The 13,500-nt window shown below is 45.5% G+C and overlaps 1 protein-coding gene across 2 annotated transcripts; it reads left to right on the top strand.

The window, feature by feature from the left end:
• Window positions 1–18: 18 nt before the first annotated feature.
• DCLRE1B (DNA cross-link repair 1B) lies at window positions 19–6,381 on the top strand. 2 transcript variants are annotated; one of them, XR_009345038.1, is made up of 5 exons: window positions 19–539; window positions 1,166–1,331; window positions 1,682–1,864; window positions 4,463–5,591; window positions 6,016–6,381. XR_009345038.1 is itself a non-coding variant. In XM_059135491.1 (4 exons), exons 1-4 carry the CDS (start codon window positions 351–353, stop codon window positions 5,533–5,535), a joined length of 1,611 nt encoding a protein of 536 aa, XP_058991474.1. In that variant the 5' UTR covers window positions 20–350; the 3' UTR covers window positions 5,536–6,381. The 2 variants fall into 2 exon arrangements, 1 of the variants encoding a protein (XP_058991474.1); XM_059135491.1 differs by having other exon boundaries at window positions 20–539; window positions 4,463–6,381.
• The last annotated feature ends 7,119 nt before the right edge of the window (window positions 6,382–13,500 follow it).

The raw sequence follows: 13,500 nt of genomic DNA on the forward strand, positions 1-13,500 counted from the left end.
GTGGAGGCGCGGCGGGCCCTCGGAAATCCGCTGCTTCGGCCTGTCTCCGCCCAGCAGCGCGCGCTTTGAGCGCCGGGCCTCAGCGCCGGCTCCCGCGCGCGGGTAGGAGTGGCGCTCAGTGGAGCGTCGTCCGAGGTTTGCGATTCCCCCCAGGACTCTCCAGAGCGCGGCCCCTTCCTTCTTTTTGCCCACGCTAGGGACCTAGTCCTCTGCTGGCCTGGCTTCCCGTTAGGGTCTCTGGCCGCGTGGCTGCCCCAGCGTGACTTACCTTCAGGGCGCGGTCGCGGGAACCTCGCGCGGGAGCTCTGTGCCCATGAAGATCTCGCTGGTGACTCCCCAACCCCGCCACCATGAACGGGGCCCTGATCCCCCATACGCCCATCGCTGTGGACTTTTGGAGCTTGCGCCGGGCCGGGTCCGCACGGCTCTTCTTTCTGTCCCACATGCACTCGGACCACACCGTCGGTTTGTCTAGCACCTGGGCCCGGCCCCTCTACTGCTCCCCAATCACTGCTTACCTCGTGCATCGTCACCTGCAGGTACGGGGCCGGGGGCGGGAGTCCGAGAGCTGGGTCGAGCATTCGGGTGGGAATCCCGATCTGTCACAGCCTCTGACTCGTAGAGTAGGGGCCTGGAGGACTGATTTTTACAAATGTGGGAGTTGTTTGAACCCAGAAACGTGAATGTTTCAGCTATAAGTTGGGGAGATCTTTCTGTCCAGCCAAGGAGACTGTACCTACGTTTTCAGATAAACTAGGCCAGTGTATCTCTCGTCTCAAGAATCCACCTAAAGTGCTGGGTGACACATTCTTCAATTCTCCCCCACCCCCCTTCCAGTAGATCTAGCTGGTGCAGGTACAGGAAAGCTGGTTGGAATTTTTTTAACGGGTGCCCGTCAAGGGACCATTATGATCAGAAATGTTTGAGAATCGCTTGGCTAGACTGTTTTTTTGACTCTTAATTTAAATTGTACCAAGGGTGGGAAGGGAGAGTGAGAGGAAGAAGGGAGCATTTGAGGGGACTGTCGGTTAGACCTTCTGCTCCTGGGTGGCTTAGGATGTCATTTGCGTTCCCTGATTCTTTCTGGTAAAGGGTTAGTTCCTGATCCAGGGCAGTATCAAGCAGGAGATTTTGTGTTCACTAGAATGACCAACTTTTTCCTCAGGTACCTAAGGAGTGGATCCGGGCCTTGGAGGTTGGCGAGAGCCATGTCCTGCCTCTAGATGAAATTGGGCGAGAGACCATGACTGTAACCCTCATTGATGCCAATCACTGCCCTGGCTCTGTCATGTTTCTTTTTGAAGGATACTTTGGAACCATCCTCTACACAGGTGGGCCTTCCAAGGGGTCCCTCCCACCTTCCCAGCCTAGACACTACTTTTTCTTAAGCAGCCTTAACTCAGAAGTCTGGAGACCTCCTAGCTTCACCCCATATGAGCATAGTGACCCTTTCTCAACTGATTTCCCACTCTTTAAGGCTTCAAACCTTATAAAGAATAATAAAAACAGAAGCAGAATTCAGACCTTTCCAAAAAGAAGCTATACTATGTTAGTGCCAGACTTCCTATGAGTTTTTCCACAGGCTGGTAAGCAAATGTCCTTCAGCTGTTGGAAGCCGGGAGAGGCTTGTGTTTTATATTCTTGTCTCTGACTCTCTGCTCCCCATATATTCTTCTTCTAGGTGACTTTCGGTATACACCTTCCATGTTAAAGGAGCCAGCCCTGAAACTGGGGAAACAGATCCATACCTTATACCTAGACAATACCAATTGTAACCCAGCCTGGATTCTTCCTTCCCGACAAGAAGCTGCCCGCCAGATTGTTGAACTCATTCGAAAGCACCCCCAGCACAACATAAAGATTGGTAAGTGGTTTCCTTTCCTTTTTCTTTTACCCATAGTGAATCTTGGGTTTGGGGGGTTTCTCATATCTTCTAGGTCTTTGTAGATCCCCTCCTTACCCCTGAAACCTTATTTAAAATTGTTATCTTCCCAGGGCACCTGGTTGGCTCAGTCTGTTAAGCCTCTGACTCTTGGTTTTGGCTCAAGTCCTGATCTCAGTATCGTGAGATCAAGCCCTGACTAGGGCTCTGAGCTAAGCTCCCAATCTGCTTAAGATTCTGTCTCTCCCTCTGCTCCTCCCAACCGCCCAGCATCCCCACACCCCCATGTGTGCGCTCTCTCTCTAAATAAATCTTTGAAAAAAAAATGCAATCTTCCCACCATCTCTACTGCGACATTCCCAACTCCTGATCCCCTATACCAACTCGAGTTTTTCATTCTTTAATAGCACTCATCACCTTCCAGTATACTCTATCCATGTTTTAATATGCTGTTGCTTATTATTTGTTTGTTCTCCACGTCTCCTGCCATACACACACACACACACACACACACACCAACTCCTCGAGAACATGGATGGAGGTAGGAAGGAGTCTTGTGGAACAGAGAAGTAGCAGCCGGCATGACAGGCACACAGTGGGTGAGGAGGCTCTAAAGGTAGGAGGGGCTGAAGTGCTCGCTTGTAAGCTTGAACTTGATCCTAAATGTAATCCTTGAATGTAACTTGATCCAAATGATTATATTTGGGCAAAAAGCTATTGAAGGTTTTAAATAGGAGGGCCTATATTGCACTTACTGTTTTATAATGTATTCCACAATTTGCATATTGCTGTATTTCGTTTTTATTGTCTGTCTACCCCTGCTGGAATATAAGTTCCACAATGGCAGGGCTCTTTGTTTTACTTGTGGCTATATCTCAAACACTTAGATTAATGCCTAAGAAGGCACTCAATATTTGTTATCTGAGTGAGTGAAATTTTTTTTTAAGAATTTATTTATTTGGGGCGCTTGGGTGGCTCAGTCATTAAGCATCTGCCTTTGGCTCAGGTCATAGGTCCTGGGATGGAGCCCCACATTGGGCTCCCTGCTCATCGGGAAGCCTGCTTCTCCCTCTCCCACTCCCCCTGCTTGTGTTCCCTCTCTCACTGTGTCTTTCTGTGTCAAATAAATAAATAAAATCTTTAAAAAAAAAAAAGATTTATTTATTTATTTGTCAAAGAGAGAGTGAGCACAGGCAGGGGGAGTGGCAGGCAGAGGGAGAAGCAGGCTCCCTGGTGAACAAGGAGCCTGATGAAGGACTCAATCCCAGGACTCTGGGATCATGACCTGAGCCAAAGGTAGACACTTCACTGACTGAGCCACCCAGGAAATTTATCAGAATATAGACATTCAGGTGAATGCTGTGCTTAAAATCAGACACACTGAGAAATTAGAAACATTGTTTTAGCAATTCCTCAATAGTATAAAACATTTCGGGGCCTTTTTTTCTTTTTTTTTATTTTATTTATTGAGAGACAATGTGCACACATGAGGAGGGGAAGGAGCAGAGGGAGAGAGAGAATCTCAAGCCGACTCCGTGCTGAGCTTGGAGCCCACTAGGGGCTTGATCTCAGAACCCTGAGGTCATGATCTGAGCTGATCAAAAGTCAGGTGCTTAACCTAGCCACCCAGGCGCCCTCATTCTGGGGCCTTCTAACAGCTGATTTCAGCATCTACTCATCTAGGCGATCCAGTAACACTCCTGCCATTTTTGTCTTCTAAAGCTCTCCTCTGATCATATTATTCCTGTGATTAAAATCAGCCATTTTCGGGGCTCTTGGCAGCTCAGTCATTAAGTGTCTGCTTTTAGCTCAGGTCACAATGCCCGGGTCCTGGAATCGAGCCCCGCATCAGGCTCCCTGCTTGGCAGGAAGCCTGCTTTTCCTTCTCTCACTCCCCCTGCTTGTGTTCCCTCTCTTGTTGTGTTTTTGTCAAATAAACAAATAAATAAATGATCATTTTTAAAAAATAAAATAAAGAAAATAAGCCATTTTCCTGCTGCACGCTCTTTAATGGCTCCCCTTCACGTAACAGAATTAAGTTCAAACTCCTGAGCAATATATGTGGGCCCTGTATGATTCGACCCTTCCCTCTCCTGTGTCATTTCTTACCAGTTCCTTCTTGGCACTTTCGTAACACCAAACCATCCCCTTCCCTTGCCAGGTAAATGCAGACCCATCCTTTATGACAACTCAGTTGCCATTTTCCGGGAAGTTTCCCTAACTCTGTCAGCTGGTAGATAAATTTTCTGTGCTCTCATAATACTGTGTGCGTGTCTCTGACGTGGCCTCTGAGTCTCCATGTAGATCATACTCCTTGAGGACTGAGGCTTGTGCTTATTTTCACAGTGCCTAGCATCTGGTAAATGCTTTCCTCTGTTGAATCAAACCAGTGGGTGGAATCAGTGGTAGGCCCTTCCCCATTTTCCATGTATTTGAGCTCAAATCCCACCTCCTCCCTGATACACTCCCCGACTGCCCCATTTGTGTATTTTCGTGAAACATTTGGGTGACGTATTAGGATTCCCCGGGATCTCCTCTCTTTCATTTCTTGCTTTTCTCATTCCTTTTAACATGCTTCAGGACTCTATAGCCTGGGAAAAGAGTCACTGCTGGAGCAGCTGGCCTTGGAGTTTCAGACCTGGGTGGTATTGAGTCCTCGGCGCCTGGAGTTGGTGCAGCTGCTGGGCCTGGCAGACGTGTTCACGGTGGAGGAGAAGGCCGGCCGCATCCATGCGGTGGACCACATGGAGGTCTGCCATTCTGCCATGCTGCACTGGAATCAGACCCACCCTACCATTGCTATCCTTCCCACGAGCCGGAAGATCCGCCACTCCCACCCCGACATCCACGTCATCCCTTACTCTGACCATTCCTCTTACTCGGAGCTTCGGACCTTTGTTGCAGCGCTGAAACCTGGCCGCGTGGTGCCCATTGTCAGTCAGCAGCCCTGTAGGGACTACTTTCAGGACAGCCTGAGCCCCAGGCTCTCTGCGCCTCTGATCCCAGACTCTGTGCAGCAATATATGAATTCCTCCTCAAGGAAACCAAGCTTCCTCTGGCTGTTAGAAAGGAGGCTAAGGAGGCCACGAACGCAGGGTGTCGTGTTTAACTCTTCTCAGGAAGCTGCTGATCAATCTCAAGCTGACAGGGACTCAAAGAAGGCCAAGAATGAGAACCTTCCTGGGGACCTTGAGAAGCAGGCTTCCCACCCTCCTTTGCAGATCAAGAAACAGTTGTTCCCGGACCTCTGCAGCAAAGAATGGGATGGGGCAGTCCCTATCTCTGAGTCCCCGAAGATGGTGACTGTACGGACTGCGAGTCTTTCAGTGCACTTAGAGTCCACAGATGAGGACTTTCTTCCTCTAGAAACTGGGGAAGAAAGTGTTGTAGCGCCCCACTTGGTACCCAGGGGAAACCAGGATGGCTTAGCAGCCACAGGGAACCAGAACACCTGGCTGGGTGGGGAGTCTCTCCTGTCTCACAGCAGCAAGGCTGCCCCTCTCCTGGCTCCTGAGTTCAGGGGCCTGGCACTAAAATACCTTCTGACTCCAGTGAACTTTTTCCAAGCACAGTTCTCTTCCAGGGACTTCGACCAGCAAGTGGAAAAATACTGTAAACTCTTGCTCAGGTGCAGAGAGGAGAATGCAGAATGATACCTTTGGTTGGTCCAGCCTGCAGTTTTAAAGACTGACTGTTGGCTGGTGAGGAGGTTTGTGACGGGCCTTACTTTCCTATCTTCACAGGATCCTTATGGGCTCACCCTGGAGAAATATTTCTCAAAGCGTGTTCATTGAAATCCCAGTGCCTACAGACTCATGAGTTTTATGGTTGACTGTGTTTAAGAAACACTTCCCATTACACCCTCTGCATAGTATACATGAGCACACTAAAGGTTCTGAGAAGTCCTGCGGTAATTTAATCTGCTTAGCTTTAATCCAGTATTTCTCCACCTCTCTGGAACATGCAGTCCTCTTATGTGGGTGCAGAAAGAGATGTGGTCTTAATCTGAAAGGACCAGGCTATTCCCGTTGTTTCTTGGTGGGCCATGTGCCATTCCCCATGTCCCCTTCTCCCTCTTCCCAGATCAAAGAACATAAGTACTTATGTTGTTGTTGTTGTTGTTGTTGTTTTAGTCAGGAACTGCACTGCTGGAGGATAAAGTGGTGATCCAGGCAGCACGTTCCAATCCTGAATGTCACTGACTTGCCATGACCCCATCAAAGAGACTTCCTCTCTTTGCCTCTGGGAGCGAACAGGAAGCAATGAAGAACCCTGGAACAGGGGAGAGAAACTCCCCCTGCTTCCATGAGAGTTTACAATTAGTGTCACAGGAGACTTCTCTGGAACAGAGCCAGCTGGGGAATTGGACACCCCTTACCAAGGCCATACCTGGAACCAGCTGAGCATTAGACTTAGGGGTACAACGGCCTCCTGGCCGCCTGGAAGCTGTGACTCTTTGGCTGAAATAAAGTTTTAATAAAAGATCAAATGTGCTGCCAGATACGCCTGATTGTTACATGGCTGGGATATTTGCTACTCTCCCTACCCCCCAACCCCCTTGGGTTGAGTAGGGAACCAGAGCACACAGCCTGTTTGTTTTAGTATCCAGGGCAGAGACCAAGGAGCCAGCTGGTGGAAGGGGTGGGGGTGCACAGCTCTGCCCTGTCCTTCTGCTCACAGCCTGACAACATGCCAAACCAATCAGCAAGACAGCAGATACCACAGGCTCTGAGAGGGCACAGGCGAGTGGAGCTGGGTACAGGGGTAAAAATGGCTTCAGAATGGAGCCTTGCAATAAAGAAAGTGGTTTCTACTTTCAGAAGAAGATAGGAAGAATTTAGAAAGTGAGGCCTTGCTCTTGGGCAAGCTGTGCAGTTTTGTTTTGTCAGTGACCTTCACTGTAAGCCTCCCATGGGCCCAATCAGAGCCGCAGCAGGTGAGGCTTGTGGGGCAGCAGAAAACATGGGCTCGTCCTGGGCTTGAGTCCAGGACACACTGGGCAAAGAGCTCTCACGCCTAGTTAGTGGCTCCTCCATTCCTCACCTGTAAAATAGACTGTGAGACCTACTTTCCCTGGTTGCTGTGGAAGTTAGATAATTGGTAAAATTCTTAGCTCGGTGGCTACTCCATGATGGATATTTCAAATATTGGTTCTCTTAGCCTCTGGCTCTCTAAAGAGATTATTCAATATATAAAACATGAAATTTTACAAGTCATATAAAAATAGAAGAAAAATCAATTTTAATTTCTCCATTTACATCAATTGTTTCTAGTCTTTTTCTGTATGTATAAATGTATTATAATTTTCAAAATTGGGGCAATACTGTATATAATTTCAATCTTCCATTTTACTTAATATCTTTTTTTATTTTCTTTTTTTAAAGATTTTATTTATTTTTTTGACAGATAGTGGTCACAAGTAGGCAGAGAGGCAGGCAGAGAGAGAGGAGGAAGCAGGCTCCCTGCTGAGCACAGAGCCTGATATGGGGCTCAATCCCAGGATCCTGGGATCATGACCTGAGCCGAAGGCAGAGGCTTTAATCCACTGAGCCACCCAGGCGCCCATTTTACTTAATATCTTAAACATTTCTTTGTACCATTAAATATTTGAAATTATTTATGAATAGTTGTATGATACCTTACAGAGGTAATACCATTTCCATAGTCAACATTTTGTGCCCTTTTTTCACAAATATGTATTATAGTGAACAACTTTATGCATCTATCATGGCATTTTTGTTTATTTCTTTAGAGTAAATTACTAGAAGTTGGATTACCATCTTAGATTATCTTTTGGGGGGCGGGCAGGGGCTGAGAGAGAACCTATGCCCAGTGTAGAGTCCAGTCTCACAACCCTGAGATCATGACCTGAGCCAAAATCAAGTCAGACACTTAACTGACTGAGCCACCCAGACGCCCCTACAATTTTAAGTTCCTAATGCAAATTGTGCCTCATTGCCCTCTAGAAAGGTTTCCCCACCATCCTTTTTGCAGAAGAGGATAGGATTAGAATACCCTGAAGATTCAAGTTCAAATGATGTTGTTAGACTGGAACTTACGAACATATGGCAAATCATCTTGTGTGTTAATAAATATTTACTAAGGCTCTGTGGGCAAAGGCTTAGCCTGAGCTCCTCTAGGAGCCTCTAGCTGTCTCACTTCCCTGCTACCCAAAGGTGGCTGGGAGAGATAAGGTAGTCCTCATATGAGGGCCCCCAGATTGGCGTTATCTTCTAGGGACAAGGGAACCTGTCTACTCTTGGCCTGTGCTGTGTCACGCGCATTCCTTGAAATGGGATCTAGGTGAATTCAGATGAGGGAGTGGAAGCAAATTATTCCTCAAATAATTCTTTGAAGAATTTAGTTGTTGATGGCATGTTTGTGTTTCAAAAATAATGGGAAATTTTTTAAAGTAAATTTGGCTTATAATAGAGGTTCGCAGTTGCCTTATTTGCTATCTCAACAGTCTCACGTAAAAGTCCTGCACTGCATATATCTGTAAGTAGCTAGTTTATTTCTTTTTAGGATTTTATTATTTCTTACTTGAGAGAGAGAGTGTGTGTGTGTGTGTGTGTGTGTGTGTGTCCACGTACGGGAAGAGGCAGAGTGGGAGAGTAGGAGGGAGAGAGAATCCCAAGCAGACTCCTCGCCAAGTGTGGAGCCTGACACAGGCCTCGATCCCACAACTCTGAGATCGTGACCTTGGCCAAAACCAAGAGTCAGAGGCTTAACCAACTGAGCCACCCAGGCGCCCCTTAATTTATTTTTAGAATCTAAGGATGACCACGTGAATCTAAGATCTTACAATTAGGTTTAAGGATACCCAGAGAAAGGAAATTCTCTAGAGATCAATTAGTCGTTCGTTTCATGATCTGTGGGAAAATATGTACCTTTCCGAAACAAGACGGAAAGTGACTTAAGTCCCTTTAGAGAAAAAAAATCTGCCTGGCTGGCTTTGAGGGGCCATCTCTCACTCCTGACCCAGACTGCCCTTTGTGGTAGGAAATAGGAGATAAGTGAGTCTGCTTATTTAAGAAAAGAGATTTGGACTTGGGTTCTCCATGTCAAGTCCACTCCCAGGGAGACTGTTCTCTCTGCATTCTTGGAGTGGTTCATAAGCAAGAGAAATCCCACCTGGTAGGCCATGTTCACATATTATTGAAGCTATCACTACAGAATGGCTATGAATTTGTTACGTGCCTCCCACTCTTCACCCTCCCTAATCACTACCACAACAAGCTGTTTTGTCTTGGGTTCTGTCTTGGGTTCGTGGTGCTTCCCAATCCTCCACGGAACACCTCAGCACATCAATACAGAATTCTGCTTGCTATTATAATCTTCTAAATCTACAGCTTCTGCGGGGATTCTCAGAATGGTTAGGCTTGTCTTTGTTTTGACCACGGTGATTTCATTTAGCTGTACCCTTCTATTTTGACTATTTCATTCCTAGGTAACTTCCTCTTCTTTGAACACCTCCTTAACCCATCAGATCACAGAATGCTCCCAGAATCTCAGGCTTGGTTCCTTTCCTGGACAGATGGCTCACTGAATCATCTCTCAATCACACAAAACTCCTGACTAGCCTTGGGGTTAGTCTTTCCCTTAAAATATTCACATATTAAAAAACAGAATTATGGCTATTTTACCAATTCTGAATCTTCCCATCAATTTTCAGTAATTTTGGGGAGTGGAGAATGAAAATGTTCTCAGTGCTATAATCCCATTCTTAATATGTTCACTGTAAAGTGTGCTTCTTGGAACCAAGAACCTTGGGTCCAGCTCACTCTCCCTACTAACTGGGCTCTATGGAAACAAAGCATCAAGGTGGAGCCAGACTCCTGTATAGAGGGAGTCAGGGATATAAGGTTTGGAGAAAACCCGCTAAAAGGTTCTGAGCACCCAATTCCTAAACTGGGGAGGGGGGATGGGGAGTCCCCTACCAGCCAACAAGTCTCCGGTGCCAGTTGGGTGTCCTATAATTCAACTGGATTCTGACACTCTTTAACTGGAGATAGCGCCTCCACTCCCACAGGTGAAGGACTCAATCCTACAAGACTGCTCTCTTCTCCCTCAGACACCAGTCACAAGTCCACAGTCCCTGTGCTTCTGACCATGGGCTACAGATTGGAGCTTTTCTTGTCTTCTTGGGTTTGATTCATTTGCCAGAGCAGCCCACAGAACTCAGAGAAACATTTTACTTACTGAATCACTGGTTTGTTACAAAAGGATATAACTCAGATGGAAGGCAAGGTATGGGGAAAGGGCCAGGAACTTTCATGATCTCTGAGCATGCTATTCTCCCCAAATTTCCATGTGTTCACTCCAGAACTCTGTCTTCACCCTGGATGACTTCAACATTCCAGTCTCAGGTTCTTTGACCTCACCTCAAAGACCTTATTTCTGTCTTCCTCACCGCCCTGTCTTTACCAGAAATTTTACTACATCTGAAATCTCAATTTTAAATCTTCTCTTCTCCCAGCTTATTCACTCAAGGACCTCCATGGCCAATGTGACCCTCTCTGAGCTTCACTTCCCACCTTGACCCGACCACATCCCATGATCTATCGGTATAATACAACTCCTTGGCTTGCACTCACTCAGACACACTCGCCTTGACAAACTCCAATTCTGAACAAATTCTACTATCTCTCTGCTCTTTGCCTGCACTGGAACAGCTAGATGCTATTGGAGAAACCCCTAACCAGACTGGTTTTGTTTTAAATCATGACCTCATACATCAAAATGGCCTTCCATTCTGCTAAGCAATCCTATTACGTTTATTCAGTGGGCTTGGTTTCCAATTTTCCCCTTCTCTTGGCTTTCCCTGCCCATCACACTACCATCTATCAGTAAATCCTGTTGACTCTACCTTGAAACGTATCCTGAATGTTTTCTTTTCCCATCTTCACCTCCACCGCCCTTTTTCAGAGCAGCCTTTGTGTCATGTCTTGAGTTATTGCAAGAGCCTCTTAAATGTTCTCCCTGCTTCCAACATTGCCCTCTCCCCTGCAGACCCACAGTCTGGTAACCCCAGCAGGCCTGATATAAATCATACCATATTGCTTCTCTGTTCAAATCCTCCAAGGTCTTTCCAGCTCACCCGGAATAAGACCCAGAGTTCTCACTGTGGTCTTCCTGGCCCACATGCTCTGCCCTGTTCTCTCCGATTACTCCCCACCCTTTGCTTACACTTTCCAAGCCTGCCGACCTCCTTGGGGTTACCCCAGCACCAGGCCCTGGGGGCACTCACCTCATTTTGCTTCCTCTCCTTACCAGGACTTCCATTCCTATACCCACATGGCTTCCTTACCTCCTTCAAGGTTTTGCTCAGCAAAATGATTCTTGGTCATCTTACTTAAAATTGCAACCATGTGGCTAGCCACTTCCTCTCTCCCTTCCTTCCTTTTTCTCCATAGAGCCCTGGCCCCTTGCTAACATACTCTTTTACCTACTGAGGTCACTGCACTATAGTGTAAACTCCAGAACTCTTCTTTTTTTGTTTTTGTTTTTGTTTTTCTCCCTTGGTTTCTTTTGTTCACCATTGCATCCATAATGTCTCAAACGCATGGCAGTTCTTAATAATAAACACTGGTGGAATGAATACATGAATGAATCTAGAGAAATGGATGGATTGTTCATCCTTTAGGCAAGCCTCCCTCAGTAAATCCTGTTTCTCCCAAACAGGAAGTAAAGCAAGTTGTCAGCCCTCAAGCTAACACCTATTGAAGGCTTACCTTGGTAGACATTTTTTGTATGTTACCTTTAAATCTTGTAGCTCTCTTATGAGAAAACTAGTGTCCACAAATTCACAAATTCAATCATTCATTTGCTTATTCAGTGAAATTTACTGAATACCTACTATGTGTTCCAGACATTGGGGATACAAAATAGTGAACAAGAAAATGTCCTGCCCACATGGCACTTATACTTTCAAGAGACAGGCAGTATACATAAAGATCAGATAGTGATAAATGCTAAGAAGAGAATAAAACTGGCTTATGGGTATGGGCAGCAGTTCAGAAACAGGTCAAGAAAGGTGTGTCAGGGGATTGGGGATTGGATTGACACTTAAGATGAGACTCGAGTCATGAGAAGGAACCAGTCAGGGGAAGACCTGATAGCCCGAGTGCAAAGTCAATGTGTTGGGAACGAGTTTTGTGTCCAAGGAACATTGAGAAGAGCATGTGTTAGAGAGGGAGAAGATGAGCTCAGAGAGGGAGGCACTTAAAGCAAGCAGTTTGGGCTTTAGTCTAGGTATAGTAGGAAGCTACTGGAGTGCCTTAAAGTGTGTGTGTCGGGGGGAGTGAGATATGATTTGATTTATATTTTGAAAGCATCAGATGGAGAATAGGGGGAGAGTAAAAGCAGGCATACACAAGTTAGGAAGGTCTTGCAACTGTGAGAGATCCTGGTGAGCTGAACCCGGGGTTTCTGGAAGAAGGGATTTGCACTGTGTCTGGGTATAAATCTATTAGAGAAACCTCTTTATTACACATAGCTACAGAAATAAAAGACATGTCTTTTCCTCCACCAAAGCTTTCACAAAGGAGAAGCGTGTGCATGTATATATGTGTACATTCTGATATTTGGGGGTAATAAGAAAAGAATGAGTTTCACAAGTAACTAGAATATTGTATGAATTTACCCTATTTCCTATAATAGACATACTTTACAACTATGTACTTAAGAGAAAGAAAAATGTTTTACTTGCTTTGGAGTCAATACAAGATTTGGGGTTAAAGGTTATGTTTTCTAAGCGAGTAAGGCTCTTCAGTAAAAAAAAAAATAAGAGAATACTTAATTTTAAAATTATTAAAATTATAAAATTATTATAATTATTATAAAATTATTTAATCATAAAATTTTACTGGAAATAACATTAGTCCTGATCTTTGAATATCTGAATCTATGAGGAGAGATCTATAAGATATAGTAGAGAACAGAGTATAATCAAATTCAGTCGGACTCGAACCTTTTTGTTTAATTCACCAAATTATAATATTCCATATCCTTATGGAGGAGCACCAGAATGAACAGGTAACTTTTCATTCATGAGCGTGCATCCTCTCTCTGTAAGACTCTTAGTAAATATACACACGACTAAAATCAGCACTCCTTTTAATCAAGATAGGACTGAAAATTCTGTATTCATGATTCGTCTCTATCTCACTTCTTACTTTTGTGAAATAGAACGTCTGTAGGAGTGGAGATGAATAGTAGTAGATTCAGGATACATTTCGGAAGTGACATCGAAAAGTTTTTCTGATGGCGGGAATGAGGATGGTAAGGAGAAGGTATTAGCGCCTCTATTTTAAGAAGGAGGAAGGTGCGGGGTACCTGGGGGGCATAGTCAGTTAAGGGTCCCACTCTAGATTTCTGCTCAGGTCATGATCTCAGGGTCTTGAGATCAAGCTCCGTGCTCAGCAAGGACTCTGCTGTCCCTCACCCTCTGGCCTTCTGTTCCTCCCTGCTCCTTCAAATAAATAAATAAATAAATAAATAGACTCTCTCTCTCTCTCTCTCTCTCTCTCTCTCTCTTTTTAAGAATAAGGAAAGTGAAATTCATCAGTATACCCACTATCACCCTAGTTACTAGAAGACTCAGGATTCCTCCTGAT

The sequence above is a fragment of the Mustela lutreola genome, chromosome 10 (genome assembly GCF_030435805.1).
Source record: "Mustela lutreola isolate mMusLut2 chromosome 10, mMusLut2.pri, whole genome shotgun sequence".
Taxonomy (NCBI): domain Eukaryota; kingdom Metazoa; phylum Chordata; class Mammalia; order Carnivora; family Mustelidae; genus Mustela; species Mustela lutreola.

Coding starts and splice junctions, on each gene's coding strand:
- DCLRE1B (XM_059135491.1), top strand. CDS start 351: ATGAACGGGGCCCTGATCCCCCATACGCCCATCGCTGTGGACTTTTGG. Junction 1,332..1,681: donor TGGAACCATCCTCTACACAG/GTGGGCCTTCCA, acceptor TTCTTCTTCTAG/GTGACTTTCGGTATACACCT. Junction 1,865..4,462: donor CCAGCACAACATAAAGATTG/GTAAGTGGTTTC, acceptor AACATGCTTCAG/GACTCTATAGCCTGGGAAAA.